This window comes from Schistocerca serialis, chromosome 6, assembly GCF_023864345.2.
Source record: "Schistocerca serialis cubense isolate TAMUIC-IGC-003099 chromosome 6, iqSchSeri2.2, whole genome shotgun sequence".
Classification (NCBI taxonomy): domain Eukaryota; kingdom Metazoa; phylum Arthropoda; class Insecta; order Orthoptera; family Acrididae; genus Schistocerca; species Schistocerca serialis.
In genome coordinates this window covers 758900712-758914094 of record NC_064643.1, presented here as the reverse complement: position 1 = coordinate 758914094, position 13383 = coordinate 758900712, and the positions used below count along the sequence as shown (strand labels likewise).

At 44.6% G+C, this 13383-nt stretch overlaps 1 protein-coding gene across 1 annotated transcript in view; it reads right to left on the bottom strand.

The window, feature by feature from the left end:
• LOC126485071 (uncharacterized) overlaps positions 1-13383 on the bottom strand; it is a 777137-nt gene that overhangs the window by 435916 nt on the left and 327838 nt on the right. Inside the window, exon 3 of the mRNA XM_050108674.1 lies at positions 12306-12383. Coding sequence (XP_049964631.1) covers positions 12306-12383 — 78 coding nt within the window. The remainder of the gene's footprint in view (positions 1-12305; positions 12384-13383) is intronic.

Genomic DNA, 13383 nt, shown 5'->3' with positions numbered 1-13383 from the left:
GTTACCTTGGACCGTCCACTGACTGGGCGCCCGCATGACTAGGACGTGAAGTTCAAAGTCGGCAATCTTCTCTGAAAGCTTTACCCCTTGCTTAACAGAATTCAGTGCCCTACCATCGAGTACGCCGCCGTCGTTTGGGGACAGGTTGTCGAAGAGCATCTGAAGAAGCTTCGAACCCTGCAGAATCATGTTCTAGTCCTAGCTCAGCATTTACCTCGTTATTTCCCGTCTGGGCCTCTTCCCGACATAACAGAAGTCCTTCAGGGCAACGTTTCTGGAAGACTGTCCACACTTCTATGACAACCAGCATAAAAAACTGAATGGGAAGCAGTACACGAGAAACTTCACTAAAGATCCAGTGGCAGCATTCGGCCAGTAATCGGACAGAAAACATCGGGCAATTGCTGTTTGTCACCAGTTGCCGCAGTTGACAGTTGTCATCGAAGAGTTACCACATTGCCGCAGTCACCGCATAGTGCCAAAGCAGCCACAGAGTGTTGCCGTTTGCGTTACTAACAGAGCTAAATTCACGTACTGTTACCGAAAATGGAGACAGACTGGAACTACCATTAAATTAGTTAGTCACCATTCACTCCGTTGTGTTTAGAATAGTGTTTAAAGATTTAAAATAGTTTGCCACGTCTCATCTACTTATCACTGTAATCAAAATCATCACGCTAAATCTGAGTATTCGTATATAAACTTTTTAATAAATCACTGTTAATTGTTACTCATTGTCTTGCCAACGTTATTTTTGTTGTACAATTTTGAAAGGTGTCAAAGAGTTTCTGCGTGCAAGAACGGGACCCCAATACAGAAACCAATTCTTCCTTTGTTTCATATTGGACAGCAAACATATGTGGTGAATATAACAGCCGTTGAAAAGAATGGCACGTTTAATATAAAAAGAGGACAATAGACGAATAGAAATATTCAAGAATGCTTTTGATAAACTAGGCAGTGTTTCCAAATTAAGCTTCCGATGTGCTTGGATAGCAAAATTTACAATCAATGTATACTGGTTTGGTGTATAAGTTCGTAGACTTTTTCCATGAATTTAATAAACACAACAGATACACAAAACAGAGAATTTAGTCATCAATAAAATATTCTCCTTCACCAGTTGCAACAGTCTGCCAACGCTGGGGTAACTTTTCGATTCCGCGACAGTAGAAATCACGCGGTTTTGAGGCGAAGAACACGTCGAACCATATTCAGAACGCATATTCATCCGAGAAAGAAGTACCTTGAAAGTTGTTTGATAAAGATCAGAAAAAGTGAAAATCTGAGGGTGTAAGACCAGGTATTCTTTGTAAGTCCAGCTGAATGGAGGCGTGCGCGGTGGTGTAGTAGCATCACTTCACGCAGTCTTCCTGGTCGTTGTTCTTGGATTGCGTCTCCAAGACGTCTTCGTTGTTGCCAAAAATGTTCAAATGGCTCTGAGCACTATGGCACTTAACATCTCAGGCCATCAGTCACCTAGAACTTAGACCTATATAAACCTAACTATCCTAAGGACATCACACACATCCATGCCCGAGGCAGGATTCGAACCTGCGACCGTAGCGGTCGCGCGGGTCCAGACTGTAGCGCCTAGAACCGCTCGGCCACACCGGTCGGCTTTCACCTTTCCCGTGTAAGTGTATAGCGAGAAGGATGTCCACAGGCATACCCCTGGCGCGAGGCCACATTTCTCTGACGCATTGCGACCGGCAATAGAATGGACTGGATAATTATCTGCTATATCCTGCTTTGATCGGTGTTCACTTTACACCATAGACGCAGCTTATACAACTCGAAACTCAAACACTACGCTATAGTCTCGTTAACTTCTTTTTCGTGTTATTATTGACAATTGTCATGAGATTCTTGGTAGCATGGTCTTCCATTGCAATGAAACACCATGTCTTCAGACCCTTAGAGTAAATGCCAATGTCCTACATTGTTCCTAAGCTATGAGGCAACAGCATTTGACATATGGTTTTCCAGAGCCATCGTCGGGAACCGCGCTGTTGGTACGGTCGCAGGTTCGAATCCTGCCTCGGGCATGGATGTGTGTGATGTCCTTAGGTTAGTTAGGTTTAAGTAGTTCTAAGTCTAGGGGACTGATGACCTCAGATGTTACGTCCCATAGTGCTCAGAGCCATTTCAACCATTTCATTTCAGAGCCATCGAAACGGGTCATAGACAAAAGATTAGTGCCTTGTTACAACGGGCTTTATTTATATTTTGAAAGAATGTAACACTCCATTGCGTCGGTCGAGGAGAGCTGTGGTCATAACACGGACAGCAAGAGCGCCTCAGCCAAGGTCTTTGTGATTCAGGTCGGAAGGTGATCTGTTGGCTGTTGAACATATTCACCCACATGTCGAGCGACGTGAGGATGTTTCTTAGGAAGACATCTTTACCTTTTATACCAGCCTAAAGTAGAAAGTGTTAGGTGTACTGTCTCTAAAGACACGCGTGGTCACAAATGCATACGGAAGCACAGGTAGATCTATCGTTCATCATAAGATACGCAATACTACCCACAGACATGCACATAATTTAACAGTTCAGAAAACAAATGGTTACGGTAGGGAACATTGTGTGTAGGCCAAGTAAAGTAAAGGCTATGTTTTGGCACCGCATCAGCAGCAATAACAAAACTAGTTACTTGTTAATTTGTCACACAGAATGAATTTTCAAAGGCCCCTTGTCTAAAATCATGTGCCACCTGACACATTCCACAAGTACAAAAGTTTTGCTTCGTGGTGAAACCGAAAACTATGTCTGACCAACGACATAATCAGTATCAAGAGGTGGGTGAGTGCCTTCATTCCCAGAATTTGCCTGAATTGTATACAATGGTAGTATTTTATGCAGAGCTCACCACGTGAGATCCAACCATAATTTCATGTTTGAAGGTTTACAGTGTGGTCGGTTGAACAATTTAAATGCGTTTCGCAAAATGTTGTTAATGTTGTCTTCAGTCCTGAGACTGGTTTGATGCAGCTCTCCATGCTACTCTATCCTGTGCAAGCTTTTTCATCTCCCAGTACCTACTGCAACCTACATCCTTCTGAATCTGCTTAGTGTATTCATCTCTTGGTCTCCCTCTACGATTTTTACCCTCCACGCTGCCCTCCAATGCTAATTTTGTGATCCCGTGATGCCTCAGAACATGTCCTACCAACCGGTCCCTTCTTCTTGTTAAGTTGTGCCACAAAGTCCCCTTCTCCCCAATTCTATTTAATACCTCCTCATTAGTTATGTGATCTACCCATCTAATCTTCAGCATTGTCCTGTAGCACCACATATCGAAAGCTTCTATTCTCTTCTTGTCCAAACCATTTATCGTCCATGTTTCACTTCCATACATGGCTACACTCCATAAAAATACTTTCAGAAACGACTTCCTGACACTTAAGTCTATACTCGATGTTACCAAATTTCTCTTCTTCAGAAACGCTTTCCTTGCCATTGTCAGTCTACATTTTATATCCTCTCTACTTCGACCTTCATCAGTTACTTTGCTCCTCAAATAGCAAAACTCCTTTACTACTTTAAGTGTCTTATTTCCTAATCTAATAACCTCAGCATCACCCGACTTAATTCGACTACATTCCATTATCTTCGTTTTGCTTTTGTTGATGTTCATCTTAAATCCTCCTTTCAAGACACTGTCCATTCCGTTCAACTGCTCTTCCAAGTCCTTTGCTGTCTCTGACAGAATTACAATGTCATCGGCTAACCTTAAAGTTTTTATTTCTTCTCCATGGACTTTAATACCTACACCGAATATTCTATTGTTTCCTTCAGTGCTTGCTCAATATACAGATTGAATAACATCGGGGACAGGCTACAACCCTGTCTCACTCCCTTCCCAACCGCTGCTTCCCTTTCATGCCCCTCGACTCATAACTGCCATCTGGTTTCTGTACAAATTGTAAATAGCCATTCGCTCCCTGTATTTTACCCCTGCCACCTTCAGAATTTGAAAGAGAGTATTCCAGTCAACATTGTCAAAAGTCTACAAATGCTAGAAATGTAGTTTTGCCTTCCCTTACTCTATTTTCTAAGATGAGTCGTAGGGTCAGTATTGCCTCACGTGTTCCAACATTTCTACGGAATCCAAACTGATCTTCCCCGAGGTCGCCTTCCATCAGTTTTTCCCTTCGTCTGTAAAGAATTCGCGTTAGTATTTTGCAGCTGTGACTTATTAAAGTGATAGTTCGGTAATTTTCACATCTGTCAACACCTGCTTTCCTTGGCATTGGAATTATTATATTCTTCTTGAAGTCTGAGGGTATTTCGCCTGTTTCATACATCTTGCTCACCAGATGGTAGAGTTTTGTCACGACTGGCTCTCCCAAGGCCGTCAGTAGTTCTAATGGAATGTTGTCTACTCCCGAGGCCTTGTTTCGACTCAGGTCCATCAGTGCTCTGTCAAACTCTTCACGCAGTATCGTATCTCCCATTTTATCCTCATCTACATCCTCTTCCATTTCCATAATATTATCCTCAAGTACATCGCCCTTGTATAGACCCTCTATCTACTCCCTCCACGTTTCTGCTTTCCCTTCTTAGCTTAGAACTGTGTTTTCATCTGAGCTCTTGATATTCATACAAGTGGCTCTTTTCTCCAAAGGTCTCTTTAATTTTCCTGTAGGCTGTATCTATCTTACCCCTAATGAGATAAGCCTCTGCATCCTTACATTTGTCCTCTAGCCATCCCTGCTTAGCCATTTTGCACGTCCTGTCGATCTCATTTTTGAGACGTTTGTATTCCTTTTTGCCTACTTCAATTACTGCGTTTTTATATTTTCTCCTTTCATCAATCAAATTCAATATTTCTTCTATTACCCAAGGATTTCTACTAGTCCTCGTCTTTTTACCTACTTGATCCTCTGCTGCCTTCACCCCTTCATCCCTCAAATCTACCCATTCTTCTTCAGCTGTATTTCTTTCCCCCATTCCTGTCAGTTGTTCCCTTATGCTCTCCCTGAAACTCTGTACAACATCTGGTTTAGTCAGTTTATCCAGGTCCCATCTCCTCCAATTCCCACCTTTTTGCAGTTTCTTCAGTTTTAATCTACTGTTCATAACCAATAGATTGTGGTCGGAGTCCACATCTGCCCCTGGAAATGTCTTACAATTTAAAACCTGGTTCCTAAATCTCTGTCTTACCATTATATAATCTATCTGAAACCTGTCAGTATCTCCAGGGTTCTTCCATGTATACAATCTTCTTTCATGATTCTTAAACCAAGTGTTAGCTATGATTAAGTTATGCTCTGTGCAAAATTCTAACAGACGGCTTCCTCTTTCATTTCTCTCACCCAATCCATATTCACCCACTATGTTTCCTTCTCTCCCTTTTCCTACTCTCGAATTCCAGTCACCCATGACTTTTAAATTTTCGTCTCCATTCACTACCTGAATAATTTCTTTTACCTCATCATACATTTCTTCAATTTCTTCGTCATCTGCAGAGTTAGTTGGCATATAAACTTGTACTACTGTAGTAGGCATGGGCTTCGTGTCTATCTTGGCCACAATAATGCGTTCACTATGCTGTTGGTAGTAGCTTACCCGTACTCCTATTTTTTATTCGTTATTAAACCTACTCCTGCATTACCCCTATTTGATATTGTATTTATAACCCTGTATTCACCTGACCAAAAGTCTTGCTCCTCCTGCCACCGAACTTCACTAATTACCACTATATTTAACTTTAACCTATCCACTTACCTTTTTAAATTTTCTAACCTAACTGCCCGATTAAGGGATCTGACATGCCACGCTCCGATCCGTGGAACGCCAGTTTTCTTTCTCCTGATAACGACGTCCTCCTAAGTAGTCCCCGCCCGGAGATCCGAATGGGGGACTATTTTACCTCCGGAATATTTTACCCAAGAGGACGCCATCATCATTTAACCATACAGTAAAGCTGCATGCCCTCGGGAAGAATTACGGCTGTAATTTCCCCTTGCATTCAGCCGTTCGCAGTACCAAAACAGCAAAGCCGTTTTGGTTAGTGTTACAGGGCCAGATCAGTCAATTATCCAGACTGTTGCCCCTGCAACTACTGAAAAGGCTGCTGCCCCTCTTCAGGAACCACACGTTTGTCTGGCCTCTCAACAGATACCCCTCCGTTGTGGTTGCACCTACGGTACGGCCATCTGCATCGCTGAGGCACGCAAGCCTCCCCACCAACGGCAAGGTCCATGGTTCATGGGGTTTAGTAGAATAAAAATACAAATTATAAAGTCAACAAGAAAATTGTGCATTACCAATGCAACAATACTAGTCATCATGTTTTTTGCAAGAGAAGGATGCCAATGCTTGACTGCTGTCCTGAAATGTGGAAACCGAGTAGAAACAAATTAAGGGCAAAATGTTGAATAGGTGATAATAATTTATCTATATTTGAATATTAGAAATGTTCAAATATTTTGAGTTGCAGCTGGATAAATTCTAGGTTTCTGTACTTTAGGTAGTGTTCTGTCGAATTCGATACAGTCGTAATATACACACAACAATGAAAAGGTATCTCTTACGTGTCGATTTTGAATACAATAACAGAATGTATTCCAGGTTTTTTAGTTCTTTCCAGTTCTCTTCTTTATTCGTAAATGAGACTCACTGAAATCATTCACAAGAGTAAAACTCAACGTAAGTTAAAATCTTTATAGAACTTGTTTTAATGGCTTTGAGCCACGTCATACGTGGCAAGAACAAAGATTTCGTTCAGATAGCTTCTAATAAATCAGTATGAAATTGTTCTAAATATACTACACAATTCTTCAGTTTACAAAAATTTCGTATTTAAATAGATAAACAATAAAACAGTGTGCTGTGTGCTACTACATATACATATAATTATGGGTGCACCAGAAGCTAGAAATTGCGGTATGAATAATATTACATATAAAACACACATGCTCGACAAAGTGCAGGAATCCTAGGATGCATCAGCTCAACAAACATACAAAAAGCACTTCAATAAATAATAACTCATCTTGTTTCAGTAACTGTCGACTGAAACGTCGAATTTTAGTTTGGGGAAAAATGCACACCGCCCCTGAAACATGCCGAAATCCAGCTGTTAACTCGCAGCCGACCTACGCGTTGGTTTAGCTGATGAAGACACGCGTTCACAGCGCTCTTCAGGGAAGCAAGCGACTTCACAAACACAAACACGGCAATGTTACGTATGCTGTTGCCATAGTACTGGTACTCCGTAACATCTTACTGAAGTGACTTGCCCCGTATCCTGCGGCCTGCACGTATCGTCGACATCAATTTCTGATATTCCAAAGTAGTGTAATGGTTTGGTTGTTCCAAGAGAGTCTTGGTTAGTCCTAAAGTTACACTATCATAGCTGTACTAATTCACCATACCTCGCACGCATGTGTTACTACGAGTCGAGGAGTATTGAATGACCTCACCAGGCTGGTAATAATCCGTGTAGAGAGTGTTTTGTCCAAGCCGACTTGACCTGATTTGTTGTCAGTGCATCAAAATAAAAAAACGAAACAGAACTCATCATCGACGTAAATATCAGTCGACCACAATAGTATTATTGCACATGGAAGTGAGGGCTAATATTTAGTTTTCACGAGGACACGTTCAACTACTTGGTAGTACACTGTGGTGACAAAAGGCATGGGATACTTTTTAATATCGTGCCAGACTTCCTTTTGTCAGTTTAGTGCAGCAACATGGACTCAACAAACCATTGGAAGCTCCCTGTAAATATGTCGAACCATGCTGCCCCATAGCCACTCATAATTGCGAAGGTGTTGCCGGTGCGGGATTTTGTGCGCGAACTGACCCTTCGGTTATGTCCCATAAATGTTCGATGGGCTACACGTCGGGAGATCTGGGTGGCCAAATCAGTCACTCGAATTACTCAGAATGTTCTTCAAACCAATCGCGAACACTGTTGTGGCCCAGTGACAAGCCGCATTGTAACCTATGAAAGTTCCATCGTTGTTTGAAACATGAAATCCATGAAATGATCTCCAAGTATCCGAACAAATCAATGGCCAGCCAATGGTTGGTTCAATTGGACTAGACGACCTGGTCCATTCAATGTAAACACAGTCTACACTGTTATGGAGCCACCACACAGTGTCTTGTTGACAACCTGGGTCCACGGCTTCGTGGAGTCTGCGCCACACTCGAACCCTACCATCAGATATTACTAACTGGAATCGGGACTCATCTGAGCAAGCCACGGTTTTCCGTTGTCTAGGGTCCAACCGATATGTTCAAGAACCCCGGAGTGGCGCTCACAGCATGTCTTTCTTTTAGCCAAGGCACTCGCTTCGGTCGTCTGCTGCCGTAGCCCATTAACACCAAATTTTGCTTTCTGCGGTTATTTCATGCAGTTTTGCTTTTCTATAAGCACTGACAACTCTACACAAATACCTCGTCTCTCGGCCGCTACGTGAAGGCCGTCGGCCACTGCACTGTCCGTGGTGACAGGTAGCGCCTGATACTCGGTATTCTCTGACCACTCTTGACACTGAGGATCTCGGAATACTGAATTCCGTAACGATTTCCGAAATCTGATGTCCCATGCATCTAGCTCCAACTACCATTCCGCCTTCAGAGTCTGTTATTCCCATGGTGCGGCGATAATCATGTCGGAAGCCTTTCCACGTGAATCATCTGAATACAAACAACAACTTCCGCAACGCACTGCCCTTTTATACCTTATGTACGCGATATTACAGCCATATGTGTATGTGCATATCTCTACCCCATGAGTTTTGTGGCCTCAATGTCTATGCACACTTGACGTGAAGGCATTCACTGTGCGATGCGTTTTCTGTTCCTGAATCACTAATGTACTTGTTTGCTGAGACGTCACCGCATGTTTCCGACAACGGCCGCGGGAGACAAGTACATTAATATCGTGGTCGTGTAGTACACCGATGAGCTAAACATTATGATGACTGTCCATCGCGAGGCTAAAAGCCGACTGGTGAAGTTACATGTACATGGCACGACAAGGAAAATATTTACGCGGAGTAGACGCAAATGGGGAATCATTGTAGAAACTATACAGCCGCAGATGGCGAACTCAACCGACGTAAACGACTTCGACATGGCTTACTGTTATGCCAGGCGCCTGGGAGTGAAAATCTGTAGTATACAGAGAAGTTGCAGCATTAGAAAATTGTAGCGAAATGCAGGAAGATCTGCAGCGGATAGGCACTTGGTGCAGGGAGTGGCAACTGACCCTTAACGTAGACAAATGTAATGTATTGCGAATACATAGAAAGAAGGATCCTTTATTGTATGATTATATGATAGCGGAACAAACACTGGTAGCAGTTACTTCTGTAAAATATCTGGGAGTATGCGTGCGGAACGATTTGAAGTGGAATGATCATATAAAACCAATTGTTGGTAAGGCGGGTACCAGGTTGAGATTCATTGGGAGAGTGCTTAGAAAATGTAGTCCATCAACAAAGGAGGTGGCTTACAAAACTCTCGTTCGACCTATACTTGAGTATTGCTCATCAGTGTGGGATCCGTACCAGATCGGGTTGACGGAGGAGGTAGAGAAGATCCAAAGAAGAGCGGCGCGTTTCGTCACAGGGTTATTTGGTAACCGTGATAGCGTTACGGAGATGTTTAACAAACTCAAGTGGCAGACTCTGCAAGAGAGGCGCTCTCCATCGCGGTGCAGCTTGCTCTCCAGGTTTCGAGAGGGTGCGTTTCTGGATGAGGTATCGAATATATTGCTTCCCCCTACTTATACCTCCCGAGGAGATCACGAATGTAAAATTAGAGAGATTAGAGCGCGAACGGAGGCTTTCAGACACTCGTTCTTCCCGCGAATCATACGCGATTGGAACAAGAAAGGGAGGTAATGACAGTGGCACGTAAAGTGCCCTCCGCCACGCACCGTTGGGTGGCTTGCGGAGTATAAATGTAGATGTAGAACGGCGAGGGATGGTTCGCCGTTCGCATTCTACTGTCGTGAGCATCTACGAAAAGAGGTTGATGCCAGCGAAACCACGAATGGGCGACAAGGTGTTCGTCCTATAAGCCTTGTCATAGAAGGTGGAGGTTAGAGGATTTTGCGATCTGTAAAGCAGAACATGCGGTGGTCTGTGGCAGATCTGACGACAAAGTACACTGCTAGAGGAGACACAAGTGTATCAGAGCAAATTGTTCTGCGTCGATTACTAAACAGAGCAGATGTCCCCTATATATTTTCATGTTAATCCAAAATAATAGTCAGTTATATTTGCAATGGGCACTCGACTATCGAGACTGGACCGTGGCTCAATGGAAACGTGCCGTCCGGTCGGTTGAATCACTTTTCTTACTACACGAATCCGATGACATCGTCAAGAGTGCCCCAGAGAAGTTGATAGGATCGCTTTTATTCTCTCAATACATAAACGACCGGACGGACAGGGTAAGCAGCAGTTTACGGCTGTTTGCTGAAGACGCTGTGGTGTGCAGGAATATGTCGTTCCTGACTCATCGTATCGATACACAAGACGATCTACACAATATTTCTAGTTAGTGTGACGAATGACAGCCTGCTGTAAACGTAGAAAACTGTAATTTCATGCTCATGAGTAGGAAAAACAGTCCTGTAACATTGGGACACAGAATTAGTAGGTTGCAGCTTGACACAGCAACTTCGATTGAATATCTACACGTAACGGTGCAAATCGATAGGAAATGGAACGAACCCGTCACCTTGGTAGTAGCTCGACTTCATTTTATTGGGAGACTTCTGGGAAAGTACAGCTCATCAAACGATATGGCGTACAGAATGTTAGTGCGACACGCTCTGGAGTTGCTTGGTATCCGTAAGTCGGCTGAAAGGAAGATTTGTTGGCGGTAAGTCCGATCGGGACGCAGATGTTACAGAGAAGGTGGAAATGCCTGCAGGAATGACGACGCTCTTTCCGCAAGGCGCTGTTGCGCATATTTAGAGAACCAGCATTTGAGGTGAACTGCAGAACGATCATACAGCTACCAAAGTGTATTTCGCGTGAGGACCGTGAAGGAAAGATGCAGGAAATTGCCGCCCGTACGGATGCTTTTTGACAGTCATTTTTCCTCATTCTGTTTGTGAGTCGAACAGGACAGGAGATAACCAGTAGTGCTACCCTCCGCCATGTGCCGTACGGTCGTTTGCGGAGTATCCGTGTAGATGCAGAAGATACGCCGCCATCCAGGTTAACGCATCACGGCCGCAGGCGAGTGGAAACAGTATTATGCTACTAGGGACATTTACCCGGGCTTGTATAGGATGTGTGGCAGTAATCGAAGGTACCATGAACCATGATCCCTTCATCCTTCGTGTCTTCCCCGAGAACTGTGGCATTTGCCAGCAGGATAACAGACCGTGTCACAAGGCCATGCTCGAGGTACAGTGCTATGAGGAGAATGTTAGTGAACGTTGACGCTTTGGCCACCGAATCCGCCTGTTCTGAACCAGGCCGAAAGCGTCTGAGACGCTATCGGACGCCAGCCCCGCACGCATAAACATACGAAAACTGCCCGACATGTGCTTAGACACCTGGTGCCACATGTCTCCAAATACACGCCAAACATAGTCGCCGCTGCGTTGCGGTCCAGAAGTGGACCAGCGGCCTGTTAAGCAGGTGGTCGTAACGTTTCGGCCTTGCAGTGTATCTGACAGCGTCTCATGCCTGCAGTCCAGTCAGCGTGTACGAGAGCTGTGCGTGGATCGCTGAGGAGCAAACAGTCAGAGCGGCAACACTATCCTCAAGTAAAATGAGAGGTCCTCAAGATGTTTTTAAATAAATGAGGTATATCGTTTTAAGGCATTGTTCAAAGTTAACTGGAAAGCTTTCAGAGTCAAGATAATCCTGATCACAGGTTGTATGTGGCCTGTTTTCATTTCTGCCGATATACTGTATTGGGCGTTTCAAACTGGTTTCTGAACAGCACACCGGCGTACCTCCCCAGTCTAATGAGTATTGATGTGTCAGTAAAAACAGCCCTTGCTTTACTATGCCAGTCGTCATTTTATAATTTCACCGAAATACGTTCTCAATTGTTAAATGCAAATAATTCCCGCAATTAAAAACCGATGATAGAGCCTGCAAGGTTCATCCCCCCCATTGCCGTCCTCACTCCTTTAATCGACACGAGCGCATCATTATGTCCTAACAGTGACTCGCAACTGCGCTGACGTTGCACAGTAAAGCAGTGCCCCCTAGACGCAGAGTGCGGCAGTGCTGGCAGGAGCTGCTGGTGCAAAGCGTGGCGGCGGTGCAGGAGAAGCCGGTGGCCGGTGGTGACGGAGCTCCTACCTGTCGGACGGCGCTGCCCGAGCTGTCGCTGAGGCTCTCCCCCTCGGAGCGGTTGTAGCGCCTCTTGGTTCCGGTGGTCTGAAACATATGCAAGCCCAGTTAGCCTCTCACCTTGCGGGAAGCCTGACAGCCTGTCTCAGCAAACAGCGGCTTACACGTGCCAGTATGACCTCTTCTTACCCAGGGCACCGCCTGCCAGTAATACTTCCGTACTGAGGGACAAAGCAAAGTTGTACGTGGCTTCAGCTGATTGCGCGTGAAGGATAGGGAAGAATCATAATTGTGGGTAGAGATGGATTTGCAGACAGTGCAATAGAGCAGTTGATGCCACTGCGTAATTATGAGGGGCATTCAGTAAGTATCGCGACAATTTTTTTTTTTCTTAAAGCAGGTTGGTTTTATTAAAGAGTCTAGTAAACCATATTATTCCTCGCTCTTCGGGCTACCAAAGCCTGTATTTCAATATAATCTGTGTTCAGTAAGACGGCCTTACGCCACCTCAAAAAGGAGACCTGTATTCCCGCATGCTACCAATCACTGGCCGATGTCGGAGTCAGTGTCTTGCTGCATCAGTAAACTCCCCATCATCCACGCGCTGCTTCCTGCGGTGCGGATCCTTCATTGGACCAAACAGATGGAAGTCGAAAAGTGCGAGATCCCAACTGTAGAGTGAATGAGGAAGAACATTCCAATGAAGTTTTGTAAACACCTCTCGGGTGCGCAGACTTCTGTGAGTTTTTGCGTTGACATGGGAAAGGAGAAGTTCATCGGCATTTTGGTGGCGACGAACGCGCTGGAGTCCAACACTGCAGGAGTCACAGAGCTGTGTGCAGCCGGCCGGGACGCGGGAGATCGGGCCGGCCGAAGTGGCCGTGCGGTTAAAGGCGCTGCAGTCTGGAACCGCAAGACCGTTACGGTCGCAGGTTCGAATCCTGCCTCGGGCATGGCTGTTTGTGATGTCCTTAGGTTAGTTAGGTTTAACTAGTTCTAGGTTCTAGGGGACTAATGACCTCAGCAGTTGAGTCCCATAGATGGTGGTGGTGGTTAGTGTTTAACGTCCCGTCGACAACGAGGTCAT